At 37.9% G+C, this 18,970-nt stretch overlaps 1 protein-coding gene across 2 annotated transcripts in view; it reads right to left on the minus strand.

Moving 5' to 3' along the window:
- The window catches only part of SMOC2 (SPARC related modular calcium binding 2), a 140,249-nt gene that overhangs the window by 24,192 nt on the left and 97,087 nt on the right, over positions 1-18,970 (minus strand). For both annotated transcript variants that reach the window (XM_086877879.1, XM_086877878.1), the window contains exon 9: positions 12,664-12,746. In XM_086877879.1, coding sequence (XP_086734005.1) covers positions 12,664-12,746 — 83 coding nt within the window. The remainder of the gene's footprint in view (positions 1-12,663; positions 12,747-18,970) is intronic.

An 18,970-nucleotide genomic window follows, 5' to 3' on the forward strand; every position in this document is an offset into this window, starting at 1 on the left:
TAACTCTGTTTAGCCACTGATGATTATATTTAGATGCACACATAGGTGCAGAACTAATGGAGTTCTTTATGATGCCTTCCTGCTTGTTGAAGATGAGAAAGACACAGAAATAATAGCAAGTGAAATTATAGAGTCAAATGCCAAATGCAATTTATGAGTTAAATCCATATTTATCCACAGCTGTCTATTCTTTTCACCACCAGATGTATAGTAGACAAAATACTATAGGTAACTACTACTAATATTACTAGATAAATATGTTGCTGAATATGCTATTCAACAGCTATTCCTAGATTCTGCTTTTCTTTTCAGTGAGCCAGGTGAATTTTTCAAACTGTGGGTTTATTTTTTGTGAACAAATCTGCTGCTCGGCTCTAGTAGACATTTTCCATTATAACTGTGGCTGGCTACAAAACCCAGGAATTCACTTATCACTACTTTTCTCCATTATAAAGTTCACAGCATAGAAGGGTCTGCAGTGATTAAGAAGCCATAAAAAAAAAAAAAAAAAAAAAAAAAGCTGATTAATATTCACTCTGCTTCTTAAATTAATTTGATTCATTGACCTTTGCTTTGCACTGAACTGTGTTCCAAAGCTAATTTCAAATTGGATCGCTACCAGCAAATCTGGATTATGTACTCAAAGAGCCCAAACCTCAAACTCATAAGGATGCATTCTATAACTCTCCAGTTAGGGAAAAGGAATAATACCCTGGGACTGAAAACCCCTGACTTTGCACTGGCTCTGACTGCCTGTGTCTCATTAAACAATCAGAGACTACATAGCACATAGAATATTGAGGGTTATGGAACAACCTAAACCTTCGTCCTACAGGCACTTATGCCTGGGCTTAACTTTACAACCACATGTAAAACTTTCTTTGATTTTAATTGAACTAATCACAAGAAGAATGTGAGTAAGCGTTCGCAGGATCAGGGTTCAGCAGGTCATGAATTGCACTTTAGGAATATTTACAATGAGTTGCTTGTGGATGACTTACAGAGAAAAAGGCTTTACCAGAAAATATTTCTAGATAGCAAGAAAATTCAAGAACTTCACAAATTTAAAGGGCAAAATTTGTGACTAATTTATTTCCCAAAATTATTCATGGGTTTTTGCCATATGCTAACATCAGGAATCTATGAACAGTAGCACTCCTGCTGAGCTAGAGAGAAGCAAATTTCTGAACCTTGTGAAGCATTCTGAATCCTTTGAAAGAAGTCCCAGATGTTTGTATGGGGTCATTTAATTTCTTTCTGGAGAAGTCTCGGTTGTGGAGGCCTATAAGCTGTACTTAACCAAAGAATAACACCATCTGTTTGAAAAACACTGAGATAGTCTCATATACACTGTCATCCCTGTGAACAAGAGAATTTATTCTGCATCTCTTCACTGAGCTCAGAAAAATGCATTCTCTGCAGTCTAAATACCTGATGCAAAGAAGGACCTGGAGGAAAGCCAGCTGGCTTAAGCTCAGCCAGTGTGAATTGAAGGTGACACATGCTGGCAGGCTGAAGCACTTTGAGGAATTGGCAGGAACTTTCACTGCCTCTCCAGTTGATGGCATCTGTCCACCCATTGTCCAAGTGGCTTTGCAATCATCTAGACTGCGAATTTTCCAGGCATCATCTTGTTATTCTGTATTTGTGCAGTGCCCAGACACTGGGATCCCAGACTCTCCATCTATACACTACTGTGATGCAAACAATTAACAATTCTAAGCAGGGAGTCTTTCCAAGCTCATCTCTGGTTGCTGGTTCTCCATTTTAACAACAGCAGGTGTAACATCCTCTATCTGTGGCTGCACCAAGGTTGCAGCACTTCCTTACCAAGACATAGCATGTAAAATTAATCATGTCTTTGATTCCCTATGATCAGGAGGACAAAACCTGGCATTGCCTTTGAGCCTCAGTCAGAAACTATGTTCAATAATGATATTTTACTTTGTAAAATAAAGTCAACCTCAAGTGAGACGTGTGACACACTTTGCCTCTTGCACCAGTGATCAGTTCCACTGGTCTCAGATAAGCTATGCTGGTATTTAGAAAACATGAGCACTGAATGGACTCTGATTATCAGAGACAGCCTTTTTCCCAAAAGAAGTAAACAAAGTAATTATTTTTTGCAGCAAACTAAATATTCTGCATGACAGTGCATATGAGACTATTAAATACATGATGTCATTCTTTGTTTGAATACAACCTCTAGGCCTCCACAACTGAAAGCCCTTGAGGAGGAATTTTTTTCCCTTTTTGAGGGGGCTACACAAAAAGCCTTTTGCAGGCTAACACAAAAATATTTTCTTCAGAAAAATATACTTACTGATGTGAGATCAGTGTCAACAATTTTGACTACATCTTGTTCATTTTCATTGACAAGTAAATTAGGCTTATTGCTTGACACTTTCAGTCATTATTCAGCTGAGTAATGACTGATGTTATTACTGTATTACACATAAAGTTATTCAAAATGTATAGTAATTCCCAATAGTAAGCAGGAAGGCTTGCACTGGCTTAATTTTTCACAAGCCCTAGCCTCATTCGTCTGCACTTCAAAAAGTCACTGTTTGATGAAAAACACAAAATTTCTATGATGATTTAATTTAAGTATTTCAATTTTCAAAATTGCTGGGAATTGAAAATCCCTCTGAACTCACAGTTATTGAAGTGCTCATTTTATTTGAAAACTGGAACACTTCTCCAAGTGACTCAACACAAAGAATAAATGCCTAACCATTGCTGTTCCCTCTTGAAAATATAGCTGCAGATATACATTCAATCTGGAATGAAAATATTTATTTTTCCCTGTCCAGAGATTAAACTTGAGAGCTGTTTCTGCCACATAATCAAGGAGAACTTGTATCCAAGTATGAAAACACAACAAAACAAGATATCCATTTTGAAGGCAACAGTGTTATAAATCCATGGCATATTTTTATTCATATCAGATTATAAAGGAGAAGCCATACCAAGTGCCTTTGAGGAAATAGTGTCTTATCATGTGACTCCTACTCACTGTCATGATAAGATTCAGGTGTCATTTTTCATTATGATTACAGTCCTGGCACACTAAAAGGTTTCCACCTTTTCCGTTCAGTTAATATGAGTTTTCCTTGACAGCTTTTAGATTGCAAGAAGATAATGATTGCAGGCATTCTGGCAGAAAACACTGAGGTTATTCTATATCAATCTTCCCCTCTTGTGTTGGCTTTTTTTCTACTGCTAGCCCAAGAGCTAAAATCCAGTTCCCCACATTATTATGAAATACTTCTCCTATGTCTTCACTATACCAGAGATTATTTCAAGATTTTTTTAAAAAGCATTTCTCAAAGCTTGTAGTTTTAAGAATACAGCATCAAAGTTTGTTGAATGCAGCAAATTCTTTAATTCCTTTTAGGTTCCAGTATGATCAAAGTTTCACTCTGCTTTTTGTAGGATTTTATGCTGGGCACAGACACTACCTCAGTATCTATATCATGTCCTTGGAGCTGCTTTAAAAGGGTCTGTGGTATTTTTATTGTAAACTTTAGACTGTCTTTAAAAGAGGGTAAATATCTTTATTTTCTTAATTCACGTATTTTCTGCAGAGACCTTTTTAAAAGAAACAAAGATGTTTAAAATGTACTGTTTTGCACTTTCTTTTGGGTTTCTTGAACAGGCTAATCTCTATATTGAAACATTTCCCATAAATTCATTTTCTTCTTTCTCTCTTTACTGTTAGGAAAAAAAAAATATAGTAGGAGAATAAATATAATATTATGGATTAAATGTAACTACACAGCTGGTGTGAGGCAACCTCCTGGGAAATCAGCCAGACACAGGAGAATGTTCTCCCTTCTGGGCATGTTCCCCTGGAGGAGTTCCACTGCTCACACTGACAGCAGGACCCAATGCCACAGAACAGCACAGCAGGCAAGGCTGCTGTCTTTAAACATGGGCTTGTTTGGAAAAGGAGGACAGCAACAAGTGAGGTGATAAACAGAATTTATATTCTTAGACATAGCCAATGCTGTGAAGCAAATTAAATCAGTGTTTATTAGTCCTATTATAGCCCTTTAAAATAAACATAAAATTATAGGTTAATATGAACTAGAGCAATGAATTAAATGCTATTGCTCAGCCAGTAGCATCACCTTTAATTAGCAAGCTTTTCTCTTTTGTTAGCTGTGAAACAGCTGTTTCTTTCACTGACATTTTACTAGTAACACAAATGCTTTCACTGTAATTTTATAGGCAAATTTGCACATTAAGCAGCTGTTGGGTTATGTGTTTGAGATATTTTTTTCAGATATTAATATTTCTACTGTAGCTTTGTGTGAAAATTCAATTTGATAAGAAATAATTACAAATTGACAGCAAAATTAAAGCAGTATGAAGAACTGTGGCCAAATCACTATTAATTAAATCAGGATGAGGAGATGAATAGAAGACAGTGTGCAGGAAAATCAATGTGATCTGCAGAGCCTTGAAAAATAGCTTCCAAGACTTCTTCCCTCTGGAGCAAAACATCCCAGTGGGAGACTAAAATATGCTCATGTAGCCAGGCAACGGGGTAATAATACTAGTTACTGAAGTTACTAAATTCAAAAGTCCAAGGAAACTACTGTAGGTTTAAGACACTGAGTCCTCTTTGGAGGATCTCTACTCTGAAGCCATAGCAGTGGCATCAGCACTTGCTCGGCCCACAGAGCTATGTAGTGCTGAGGATTACTGCCTCTGCCCTCCCCAGGCCACCACTGCACATGCCAGAGGAGACAGCAAGTGCCTTGGGAGGGGAAGCAGCCATTCCCCTTCCTACCCCAGCACTAGGGGATTGACAAGGAGTGTTCCTGGCCCTCCAGCACCCCTCTGCACAGAATCATCAAGGTTGGAATAGACCTTTAAAATCATCTAGTCCAACCATCAACCTAAAACCAACCTAAACCACCCATAAATCAAAACCCCAAGTGCCATATCTAGACACCTCTTGAACACTTCAAGAGACAGTGACTTCACGACATCCCTGGACAACTCATTCCAATGCTTAACAACAGTTCAGTTTCAGTGTGAAATTTTTTTTCTTATATCTAACCTGACCCTCCCAAAGCACAGCTTAAGGCCATTTCCTGTCATCCTTTCATTTGAGACATGACAGGAGAGACTGGCCCCCACCTGGCTACACCCTCCTTTCAGGAGCAGTGAGGTCCCCCCTGAACCTCCTTTTCTCCAGGCTAAACACTCCCAGCTCCCTCCAGCTGCTTTTCATAAGATTTGTGCTCCAGACACTTCACCAGCTCCGCTTCCCTTCTCCAGACACCCTCCAAAACCTCAATGTCTTCCTTGCTGTGAGGGGCCCAGAAATGAACAGAGCACTTAAGGTGTGGTGTCACCAGTGCTGAGTGCAGGCAGAAAATCACTTCTTGAGTCCTGCTGGACACACTAAACTTGATACAGACCAAGATGTTATTGGCCTTCTTGCTCACCTGGGCAAACAGCTGGCCAGCTATAAACCAGCAACCCTGAATCTCTTTCGGCTAAGCACTTCTCAAGCCACTTTTCCCCAAGCCTATATTGATGCTTGGGGTTGTTGCAATGCAAGTGCAGTACCCAGAACTTTGATTTATTGAACCTCATGCAGTTGTCCTCAGCTCACTGATCCAGCCTGTCAAGCTCTCTCTGCAGGGCCTTCATATCCCCCAGCAGAAAAACACTTCCATCTAATATGGTGTTACCTGTGAGCTTACTGAGGATGCACTAAATCCCCTCATACAAACCACTGATGAAACATATAAAACAAGACCAACCCCAACACTGTGTCCTGGAGAATACCACTAGTGACTGGGCAGCAACTGGATTTAGTTCCATCCTCTACCACTTTCTTGGTCCAGCCATCCAGCTAGTGCTTTACCCAGTGAAAAGTGCATCTGTTCAAGCCAAAAAAAGCCTCCATTTCCCCAGGAGGCTGCTGTGGAAGATGGTGTAAAAGCCTTTACTGAAGGATAGATATTCAACAACCACAGCTTTTCCCTTATCTTCTAAGCAATTCACCTTGCCATAGAAGGAGATCATGCAGGAGCTGCCTTTCATAAGCCCCACTGGCTGGGCCTGATCCCCTGGTCGTCCTGCACACGCTGCATGTTGGCACCCGTGATGATCTTCTCTGTGATTTTCCCTAGTCCCAAGGTCAGGCTGACAGGCCTTTAGTTTCTCAGATCATTTTTCCAACCCTTCTTGTGGATGGGTGTTACATTTATTAATTAACTCCTGGTAATTCTGTGATTTCTCCACTTAACCAGGACTGCTGGCAAATGACTGAAAGTGACTTGGGAAGCTCTTTTGGCCAGCTCTCTCATTACTCCCAGCTGCACCCTGTCTGGGCCCACGGACTTGTGGGTGCCTCATTGGCATGCAATGTCACTTTGACCCCCCTGACCCTGATAATGGGGGCTTCACTCTGCTTCTGAACCTGCAGCTCTGGGAGCTGTACCTCGCTGTTGAGCCTCACGTCCTCCCTGCAGACACCACCATGCTCCTGGTAGACTCCCTCCATCAACTCAGCATGCAGCTGTTCAGCTCTGCCATCACTGCCATGAAGGTTCACACCAGATTTGAACCAACATTTCCTGGTCATAGTAATTTTGTTAGGTAGCTCTGCCCCATACAGAGCCTTTTTGCCAAGTACCTCTTGGTAAATAGAACAGCACAGGACACAGGGAAATGGTTACAGGCTCATTCAAAACAGCCAGCAACTTCAAATGGTTGGTTGACTAGTCAGAGCTTTAAGATTCAATAGCAGAAAGGAATATTTCGAGTATTAGCTCATGCAGCCAGAAAGCTGGTTACATCATAAAAATATAATCCTCTTAAATCACAGCTCAGTGGAGACAGTTACATGCCAATTGACCTAACAATTTGAAGCTCATGGGAAGGCAGGCATGTGTATAAAATTTGCATTATGCCTTATCTGATGCCTTTATAAAAAAAGAAAGCTTTAGTCATTCACTCAAATGTTTAAGAATGTGAAATAAGGTAAGATTAGTTTCTGCTTTGTGCTGGTACCAGGCTACACTGAGGAACTGAAGCACTATCTGAAAACAGACCGAGCTAAATGAGGTAGGGCAGTGGGGATAACTCAGTATTTTAGCTGAGAAATACTCTAGCACCTTATGAAATCTGATGCTGTCATGGTCAAAAGTGTAACCATTGCATGATAGAATGAACCTCAAGAGGAAAAGCAGTTAAGCCTCTATCACTTTCTTTTTCTTTTAAGATGCCTTTGAAGTGAGACACTTCATATGATGGCTGTTTGGCTCTGGGTGTTGCATCATCGTGGTTTGAGTGCTTCCGACTATTTCCCTTTAACTTTGGAAAAAGATACACTGCCAACAACCAAAAGTAAACTGTACTTATCCACACGTAATTCTCCCATACCTTAAATCATGAGTTTTGCTCCACAAAACATAAACTATTCAGGGTCAATGCAGGACTATCCCATCAGAAACACAGCAAATAAAGCCATTACAATAGGAAGAAAATTGGGCAGTTAGAATATTTTTGTTTCTCTTAAGTAACACAAAAAATAAATAAACAGATAACTTAAACTGCTCCCTCTCTCATGCATGATTTGCAGGGGAAAATATTAACTCCTTGAATGCCAAGGTTAAACAAAGCTTAAGAACACCCATAGCTAAAAACAAGAGCTGAGTCAGTAGTAGGCTATGAAATTAGAAAACAACCTGTAGTTCATACTTCAGGAAGAGTTGTAAATTACTCTTTTTTTTTGTTATTAAGTTGATTAAGCATACAAGGGACCTTTGTCAAGACATTTCAATTGAGTAATAAAGTTCCAAGTTTGAATTAAAGTGTAGACCATCAGAATACCACCAAAGCGATTAGCAGAGCTTAGGGCCTGGATGGAAAGCACCGAGTTTTGAATTTGGGTTGTGGTGAAAAGGGGGCACAGAGAATTTAAAATCTGTCTCCCAGAGGTAGTGCAAAACTAACGTGGATCCTTCTTGCGCCACCGAATAGATCCCGGACAATAAAAATTGTAACCTTTCAGACGCTTCTCTCAAAACCCTGAAATACTCACCTTTTTATGATAAATGGTCTAGAATTAAAAAATTTAATGATAATCAACTGAAGGATTGTCAGTAAGGACAGAAAGAGGAGTGAAGTGCTGATCTCACACCACCAGTAAAAACCTATGGTAACTCGAATGTAATGGATGTATTCTACTGGATTCCAGCAAGGTAAACTGAGATCAGCATCTCAGGAAAACAAAATATTCAACAATGAAGAGCTATGCTATTTAGAGAAAATAAAAAAGGGAGACTTTCAAGACTTTTAGTAGATTGATTTACTACATCTGCACATTGACCCAAGTCAGTAGACTGTATTACTGTTAGAGACACTGTCATTTCCAAACTATACTTTCCCCTCTCAAATTATCCTTTTGTCTGAAAGGAACTATCACAACTCAGGAATTTCAAAAAACCCCACACTTCATTAAAGAAAAGGAGAAACTTAAAAAAACCAAAATACAATGTAAAGAAAGTTAGTGGTCTGACTTAAATTGACAAATAGCAACCCAGTAAAGTCTGAAAATCCAGCAGGACATTGTGTCTCTCGCTGAAACTCGTGTGACATTTACTCATTTGCTTGGTTTTGTTAGTTTTTTTCTGCACAAAAGATAAGGGTACTGCTAATTAAAAATATTACGTGAGCAAAATTACATTTCCCAGAATACTTTAAAATTTTTTCCATTTGCTTTTCAAATTTCAGGTCAGGTAATGAAAATCATATTACAGGAAAAACAGATAAATTCCCAAGTCAGGTAAGAATACAAAAATCTTAACTCATAAAAAGTACTATCCAAAGTTTATCCAGCCCTCGCACACAGCAGAGCCTAAAACAAAAACTTCTTGCTTTCAATGCATATTTTTTAAATAAGAAAAAGATTTGCCCAGGAGACAAATTTTCTGAGTAGTCTGGCAGTGTCTCATGTCTTGCTCTCCTACAGACCAAGGTCCTTTTTTTTCCAGGTTGCTTAGAGAAGAGGCAAGACTAACTTTATGAACAGGAAGCTTATCCATTGTATCCAAGGCAGGGTGCATGTACTCCAGGTGAGGCACATGACAATCAGCTGGAGTGCAGAAATAAAATATTGTTTGTGCTATTAACAGATGAAATTTAAAAAATTAAATTGAGGTCATTTCAGCTCTATTTAATCCTTTTTCAATTTCTATATTTGCATGTTTTACAACATACTTAATTTATTATTATGGTAGTAAATTTATATGGTTTATAAATAAATATACACCTACTGCAGATATGTGTTAAAAATATTTTACTGATAATAAAATGTATGGAATACATAAATTATTTGAAATACCTTCACCCACAGACTCAGGCTGAAAAATTACAGTCTTAGGAACTGATAATTCTTAAGCTTGGCTGAATTTGACTCATGATTTTAGGAAAATACAGGGGTACCTACACCTCATTTCATCATACCGTATGTTTAGCTTAACTAGCCTTCATGCTAAACCCTTTTAAATGCTCTTGATCAGCTTATGTAGAAAACTGAATTCCTCTTCAACACACAATCCAAAGTATGGAAAAAGCCAGTCAAGACTTTACAGAATATGTTAGCTCATCACAAAACTTCCATTTTGCTGTACAACACAGAGGAGAACGAAAGGTCAAAATACAAATGTTTGAAAACTCTGACTGTGAGAAAACCAAAAAACCCTTTTGTTTCCACAGTTTGCCACATTCTCTATGTTCCTCCTTGAGTTCAATTTCATTATCTCAAAATAACAAGTTTCTGAGAAGGATCATAACCACAAGTAACCTCAGAAAAATGCTTTGGCTTTAAAAAAAAGACTAGAAGTCTAATGGGAATTATTATTATTATTATTATTACTATTATTATTACTATTATTATTATATAGTTTCCAGCCTAAACTAAGAGATACAGGTGGCTTGGATCATCCCTACAAACATTAGACCACCCTTCCATTTCAGATGCTTTGTATTACCATAGGATGTGAAGACATAGTCTTAGCTAGGTTTAAACTAGTGGGGATTTTGCTGTAGACTCCAAAGGACACCTACCTTCCACAGTTTTGCCTTAACAAGGTATCAGTGCTTGCCAAAAGCTGCTTCTTGATTTATTTGCAAATTATTGCTAAAAATATTTGGCTTAACATAAAATGGGTTCAAATTTTTGGGTGGTATAAATCAGTGCAGCTGCAGAACCATGCCAATTTAATCCACTTGAGGATCTACCAGCAGGGTTTATCCCATTTAAGATCATTCATAGGAGTAAAGTAATTAATTTTAAAATCTTCCTGGTTTTACATGGCACGCAGTCGCAGTGGTTTCACCCAGGGCCACTGGATTTTTGTGGCTATAATCAGTAAATCAAGTAAACCCATCCTTTAAGAAATATATTATTCCTTAAAAGTAAGAATCCAATTAACCTGGTTTTTTTATTTCTTTATTCAGTCCTGGCACCACTCAGCAATTATATGGCATATTTAAATTTAGACAACACAGATGCAAACATGCCTTTGCAAGGCTGCTTACAATAGAAAAACTGAGTAACACTGATTCATTGCTATTAAAAAGTTGATTCATATTAGCTATTTGCACAACTTTGTGTTACTTGTTAACATCTTTCAACCTCTTTTCCAAAAACTCATCTAAAGTAAATTCAATTCATTTCACTTGATGTAGTGTTTCATGAGAAGAAATAAATTTTCTGTCTTAAGACTTATGCATTTAGCCTTAAAGAGAAAGAAAAAAATAAACATCTTAACACAACTGTAGCTGGGAAGTTGCCTCTTTCTCCAACTATTTTAACAGACATGTACTTATTCCATGCTGCTGCAGAATAGAAGGGATTCTTCTAGTTAACCTATAAGCATTTAAGAATTGTTGGTATTTGCCTTATTTTAAAATAACAAGGCATTTGGAAGTCAAAGATTAAGCAACCTAACATGAGAGAGAGCAAATCCATGTCGTACATATCAATTATGATAATTATAGGCTTGCAGTGCTGTAGTGGTTTTTAGGACTAAAGCACACATAATGCAAAATATCATAATGTAAAAAAAAAAAAAAAAAAAGAAAATCAATATACCATTGCCTAACTTAGTGAAAATTAATTTATCAAGTGAGAGAGGAGCTTTCATCATTGAAAATTCTTGTTAGCTATTTCACTGGAAAATTATTTTGATTTTGGATAAATCTTTATTACTGTACTTTATGAAAGCACTAGCAGTTTAGATAAAAATAGACACACGACATCTCAAAAACTTTCACCTGCCATTCCCCCTCTAAGATTCCATCTAGAAAATGCTTTGAAAAATATTTAGCAAAAGGTAGGAATGACCAGTAAGTGATATCTTCAGCTACAAAACCTGTTCCTTCAACTTCTGCTCTGCTATAATATCTTCCTTTTCACTCAGAAAAAAAACCAAAAACAAATAACATAAAATAAAATAACTATCCAAGTCTGTAACTATGCAAGTGTTCCGTGAAGTAATTTGTTTAAGATGTTGAGGGTTAACTAACTTTGGTTAGCCATTGGTTTCCATCGAGTTGTAAAATAGCACAGAATAATTTGGGTTGGAAGGGACTCCTGAAGGACATTTTGCCCAGCACCCGCTACAATAAGCAGGGCATTTTCATTAGCTTCTATATAGAACAAAACATGGAGTTATATCTTATTATTTTTTCTTATTACACCTTGTAATTAAATTTAATTAATGACAGAGAGCATTAATGTGTGTGCATTCATTATACATTTAAGCACTGATGGGCATTAGTTGAGAATTAGTGTCTGGATGCTTCTTTGGGTGACCAAACTAGAACATTTTTCATGACATGAAAGATCTGTAAATATTATTTACTTCTTTTTGGTTCTTTACAATGGGTGACAGTGACTTGTAATTCTCTCATAACAGTGCAATATCACTCAACCTGCTACACCTCAAGTTGTTCAAGCATACTAAAAGGCCATTTCAAAAATTAAGGAAGTCTACTGACTTATGTGTAGCTCAACTATCCATAGGTAACATCTCTCACATGATTATAAATGCGTGAAAAAATGAAAACTCTAAAAGATGCTGTTTTTACGTGCAACAGGGGATAACGAAAAGAACTATTATTGTGAGACAAACTGACAAAGATACTCTTGGAGAAAAGTAAGATGGATACATTTTTTAAACTGATTTGGAGATGAAGGCCAATTCCCCATGGATTTTGCTAGAACAAAGATTATGAAGTTAAGTAATCCTGGATATATTTGGTGATTTCCCTGCTATGACACCAGCAAAGAATAATTCCAGTAAGTAAATGTGACTGCCAAGAAACTACTGATTAAAATGAACATTACTTTCTCTGACAAGATCCCAAGACCCATACTGACTTACACTATTCCAAAGTCAAAGACTTCAGTCAGTGGCAAATCAATATAGCGATATCTAAAAGATAACTTGTTTTGATATAGTGTAAGGAATTGGTTTCTAATTTACTGGTGAATAAACTGATGAATAAAAGAATAACTGAATAACATGAATGAAATTAATGAAAAATTGAATAAAACTGGTGAATTTACTAGTGAATAAACAAAGCATTGGAATGCATAAACCTAAATTTATCAGTTTCACTGACCTTGAAGCTGGCGTCCTTTGTACAAATCCTTTGTTTTTGTTGGGTGAGCTCTGGCACCATTATCACATTTAGGTTGTTCATATCTAAAGAACAGAAGGAGAATAAAAGTGTCAAGGCTAATTGGACTAAGAATTAATTTAGTTCTAATTTTATAGTCCTCATGCTTTCTTGTATTCAGGAAATAAACCTGCATTTTCATTCAGAGGGCAATGCAAACTTATCTGTCTATTTTTCACTTACCTCAAAGAAACCATATTTATTCTCCCGGAGTTGATACCAAACTAAATAATATTCTCTCTTCTAAAGCCCACTCTAATGGAGGAAAGCTAAAGAATTGCTATAAATTAATTCAAAATAAAAATTCTTTTGAAAAAATATACCAAAGAAACCCCACAGAAGCTTGCTGTCTCCAACCTATAAAACAAAAAAGTCATAAACAATGTCACAGAGAGTATTCATGTTGGGAAACACCAGAGAAACAATTTCAAAATTACAGCAGGGCAGGTACTGTAGTTAGGTACTGCTGCAGCTCTGAATTAATGTGCTACTGTATCTTCTCCAAAGAAAACCCAGAAATAAATAGTTTAAGCAAGAAGGGTTAACCATGAATGTTTTGAACAAGAGTGAAAAAGTAATAGAATTTCCAGAAGGAAGGTAATGGGGCTGGAACTGCTTGACTTGTGAAAAAGCCTGAATCTCCACCTGCTACTGGAATATTCTGGCTCCTCTATGCTTATTGAGTTTACTTAAAGTTGCTTTGTTAGTCTAACTGGTAACAAGAAACTGTGCTATTTGTACTTCCAGCAAACAGTGACTTATGCAACACTGCTAGCAGTATCTTTTATGCAAGACCAGGAGGCATGGGAGCATCTGCTGCTGAATATCACCTCTTCCTCCATGTCCCACTACCACTGAAAGGTGGTTTTTCACTCAACTCGACAGAGCCCCATTCTGAGAATTTTTTACTTTATTGTCCTAAAGTGGATTGAAGTTGCAGAACGTAGCAGGTTAAATTTCAGAGAAAGTTTCAATTCTCAGTTAAACCAACATGAATTGTGTCTACATACATGTCTGCACATACTGTTCACTGAATCTAGATCCTTTCGTAGTTTGTATAACTGAAGTTCTCCTACTCCAACTTCACCAAAATCACATTTACTGAGTGGCATACTAAAATGTCTTATTAAAATATATACTAATACAAATTTTTTTGGAACAAAGTATTTCTAAAAACACTTAATGGTGGCAATGTCCTGGATTCAGGTCAGACTGCTTCTGTAAACAATGCCTAAATATTTTGCTCTTAATTACCAGACAGCATAGAAAACTGCAATATTATTTTTCCTTTGAGGGCTATATTTATTTCTATATCATCTGATGAAACTGAGTACTGGCCCATCAAATTTTGGCTGCTGCAAGAAGGTACAGTATCATTTTCATGGATATAGGAGAGCTAGAGTCTTTTTTACCCTAAAGAATGGCAGAAATAGAAGGTGCTTTGATAACATGGGTTGGATTCAGATACTTGATGGATGACCACTTCAATAAGCCAAGAAACAGTGAAAGGGAAGTCTCTGAGCAATACTCACTAATGCAGTATCTGGCAAACAGCCTGGCCCCTGATTAATCTGATACCTGACTCTGCATTCCCCTCCTTCTCTTCCATTACTGTGGCTGCTCTGTGCCTACATTTTATTTTTTGGCCTCTGCTCTTCTACCCTTTTGGCTGATATTTTTGTTAAATACACACATAGTTCATCATACACAAACTAAATCTATAAAAGCCTAATAGGTGTTAAAATGCTGCGATGTGAAAAGTCCACGTTTAACTCTTTAAAGCAACTGAAGAAAGAAAACAAGTCATTTAAAATTTACCATACAGGAACAGCCATGCTAAAAACTGATAAGGAATACAGACTTGCTTCAGTTTTCATGGAGAAAGAGTGGGAATGGGATAGCATGTCAGAATGGAGCACTGTCAGGTTAAAAATAGTGTAGTTAAAAGACATCCCAAATTACACTCTTAAATTTAAAAGGGGAAAGAATCCCTAGGAGTAAAGGTATATCTAGAATTGGCAAGGGCTTAGGAAGACTGCTTTATACCTCTGATCAGTCTGCTGGGAAGCACTGAGATTTACTGAGGAGTACAAAGCAGTAGGGGATGAAGGCTTCCACAGGGATTCTACAGTGTGGGTAGCTTCGTGAAACAGATGATTTACGTTCCTTTTAAATTTAGAGAATCTTGTGCAAGTTTGGGGATTACTCTGCACAAGATCCTACTTGCTAAAAAGTCACATGTGAGAACACAGCCCCATGGGTCCCATGGTTCCCTCTGCGCCTAAAGGCTGAGGTTCATGATGTGATTTCTAAGAGGCTTTGGGAGCCAGCCGGTGAGGACCACACTGAAAGGCTTTTGTGGGAATGGCTGTCTTTAACCTTTAAATGCATTACCCCCTTTTAATCCAGATTAATTCCACAACTTCACCTATTTCTTGTAAGTTTTACTGTCTTAAATGTCCTAGAGGGGTTCTTCATTGACCTATCTTTATTTTAACTTTAGAATGAGTTTATTTCTTTCTTAAATACCTTCACTGACAAATGATTTGTTGTTTTTTCAGATGACAGTATTTTAGAAGGTAAATGAGTGTTAATAACTTAATTTAGGGTCCTATTTAAGGTGACGACCATTTATTGAGGTGTTCAGAACCTTACAATATGACCAAAAAAAAATTATCCTCATGAATACATTCAAAACAAATAGCAAGTAAAATGCTGAGCTGTTCTGGCAATAACTTTCTGGATCTGTCTCTCTTTTCAGTGTTGTCCCCTAGTGATTTGATCCTTATTTGCAGAACACAGATTTCAGTATGCTATGCATCCATCTTGCTACCAGGAGTTCTAATGTTATCAGTCCCTACGGTAGAGTTTTAACATCTTTTGACTGATATTTTGCAGTGGAAAAGTGGAAGATAATACACCAAATTTTGCACAAGCCTCTGGTTGTTTAAACTAGGAAAGACTCACATATTCATCCTTTCCATTTTATAGGAATTACAAAAAGTGTATATTCCTCATTTTTCTGATCCCCCTTTAGTTCCCTCTGCCTGAGAAAAAAAAAGAATAGTTTTATCAATACAGAAAAAAAAAACAAACCAAGAAATAATTAATGGGATTCCAGCCCACCTAAATATTTCTCAGAAATGAGGTCTAGACATTCCTCTTAAACTCCAGGCAGTAATCCCACCTGCTTGTTTACCAAGACTGTAGATTCCTAAATACGCCAGTCATTCTTTATTTAGTATGAAATTCCTAAAACTGAGTGCTCTCCTTACCCATCTGTGCTCAGAAATGTCCTCTTTGGGGATATCACTAAATTTTACTTCCGCAGAGCTTCACTGAGGACTGACCTTAAGTTTAACAATGCTGAAAAATTAGAAATGGTCAAGAACATAGCAGCTGAGCTTTTTAGTATCAGTCATCAGGCAGAGCACTTTTGTGTCTAAACCATATGCATGGAAAGATTGAATCCAATTTTCCAACCTTAGAGACATGCAGCACAGTGAAAGGTCTTCCTGCCGCCTCTTCTCCCACAGCTGAGTGACTGTGTAATTGCCAAAAACAAGAGCCCAGCAGACCAAACAGTGAAAAAAAGAGACAGAGACTGATTCTAGGTCCATAAGTGATTCATCAAGGGGGTTGGGAAGACCTAGAATCCCAGTCTGTATGACAGTAGGAGCCAAAATGGCACATACTGTATGCACACAATACATATGAACAGGAAAGCAAGCTGATTTATTTTTAAGGATCATCACCTCCAGTTTCATAGATGGTTCATCCTGACATGCAGGATGTGGCAGAAAGCCCACACAGATGAACAAAGTGCACCTAACAAAATTCACATTTAAAAAGGAAGCATACATGGTTAGCTGATACAGGAGGAATAAGCAAAGACTGTTCAAGGGTGCAGGGATGGGGTTAGGAATCTGGTAAGGAGCAGGAAGGCAACAAGAAGAACTTCTTGCATGCATATCAGAAGCAAAAAGAAGACAAGGGAAGTGTGAGCCTGCTGCTGGGTGGGATAAGAGACCTTGTGGTAAAGGACAGAGAGAAGGCAGAAGTATTTAATGGCACCTCCTCCCCAGTTCTGTAATCCCAGGTCCTTGAGAGCAGTAGTAAAGTCTAGAGCAAGGAAAACTTATCCTGGGTCATGAAGGATCAGGTCAGGGATTGTTTGAACAAATTGGATCTACACAACTCCATAGGACCCGATAGGATGCACCCACAAGTGCTGAGGAAGCTGGCTGATTTGTGGGCCACTCTCTATTATATCTGAAAGGTCATACTGACTGGGGAAGGTTCCTGGGGACTGGAAGAAAGATGTCACTACTGTGTTCAAGAAGGGCAAGGAAGAACCAAATAAGCCAGAGAGCCTGGCTGAGTTTCTGAGAGAGTGATGAAGTAAATCCTCCTAGAAGTTATCTCAAAACATACGAAAAAGAAGAAGGTGATTGAGAGTAGTCAGGATGGAATTTTGAAGTAGAAATCATACTTGGCCAACACCTCAGCTTTCTATGATTCTATAACTTGCTCAGTGGATAAGGTGAGACAGACAGATACTATTTATCCTAATTTTAGCAAGGCTTTTGACACTGTTTCTGATCACATTCTCATAGACAAACTGATGAAGTGTGTAGGAGATAAATGAACAGTGAGGTGTACTGACAATTGGCTGAACAGCCAGTTTCAAATAGTTGGGATCAGCAGAAACATTTCAGCTGGAAGCCAGTCACCAGTGGAGTGCCACAAAGCTTGTAGAGACAATACTGTTTAACCTCTTCCTTAATGACTGGGGTGCTGGGACATGGAATAACTTTAGTAGGTTTGCAGATAATACAAAACTGGGAGGAAGTGTCTGATACATGGTTGTGCTGCCATTCAGAGGAACTTCAACAGGCTGCAGAAATGGGCTGGCAGGAATCACATGAAGTTAAAAAAAAAAAAAAAAAAAAAGAAAATGCAGAATGCAGAATAATTCTTGCCTCTGGTAAAGATTAACTCCCTGCACCAGTACAGCATGCGGCCAACCAGCTGGTAAGCAACTTTGAAGCAAGAACCTGAGATTTCTGATGGAAGCTGAGTATAAGCCAGCAAAGAAGGCAAATAGCCTCCCAAGCTGCATTAGAAAAAGTACTGCCATCAGGTCAAGGGAGTAGATCCTTGCCCTCTCATTCACAGTGGGAGAATGAGACTTATCTGCATTGTTGTGTCCAGCTCTGAGCTCCCCAAACAACAGAGACATGGACATACTGGAGTGGGTCTAGCAAAGGGCCACAAATACGATTACAGGACTGAAAGATTTGATTTAGTAAGGAAAGAGTGCTGACAATGTTCATCTGGAGAAGTAAAGGCTCAGCGAGGATCTTAATGCTGTCTCTAAATATCCAGACAGGAAAATAAAAGGGAAGTTATAATCTTCTTGCTGATATCCAGTGGCAGGAAAAAAGGCAATGGGCACAAAATAAACTACTGAAAATTTCATGCAAAGTTAACAAAAATACTTCTGATGGCAATCAAACACTAAAACCTAGAGACTGCTGAGAGAGGCTATGGATTCCTCATCCTTAGCAATACTCAGAATAAACTGGACATAGTCCTGAGCAATCCACTCTAGATGATATTGCTTTGAGTAGGGAGATTGGATCAGAGAACGTCCAGAGGTCCCTACCAATCTCAGCTATTGACTGAGACTCTATAATAAAATTATATCAATAAGAACAAAAAAAAAAATAAAAAAGAAACAACACCACAACCCCCTTCAAAAAAAAAAAAAAAAAAAAACCAACAAACCAAAAACCCACAAGAAAAAAAAAACCCACAAGAAAGAAAACCCAAACCAAAACAAAAACAGAATCAGAAATGACCCTACCAAAACCCAAAACCCAACAAAAACAAAACCACAGCAAAGGCCCCATTGCTTTTGATGAGCACAAGAAGATGATTTGGACTCAAATTAGGGAATAGGAAATAAAATTATTTAAGATAATAATTCAAAGAAGGATTAGAACTAAATAGAAAAAACAGTGAAAAAAACCTAGGAGTGGAGAACAGAGAAAGAGCACAAAAAGGAGTATCTGGAATTTCTAGAAATCATCTTTAGATACTCACACAATATATACACTAACCCTACAGTTTTAGGATCAAATTTAGACTATTATATTTTGACCATTTATGGACCTCAACTTGCCAGAAACAGCTGATTGACCAACAGTGACTCTGTTATGATAAAATCACTCTAAGTGATAAAATC

The sequence above is a fragment of the Cyanistes caeruleus genome, chromosome 2, assembly GCF_971803275.1.
Source record: "Cyanistes caeruleus chromosome 2, bCyaCae1.hap1.1, whole genome shotgun sequence".
NCBI lineage: Eukaryota > Metazoa > Chordata > Aves > Passeriformes > Paridae > Cyanistes > Cyanistes caeruleus.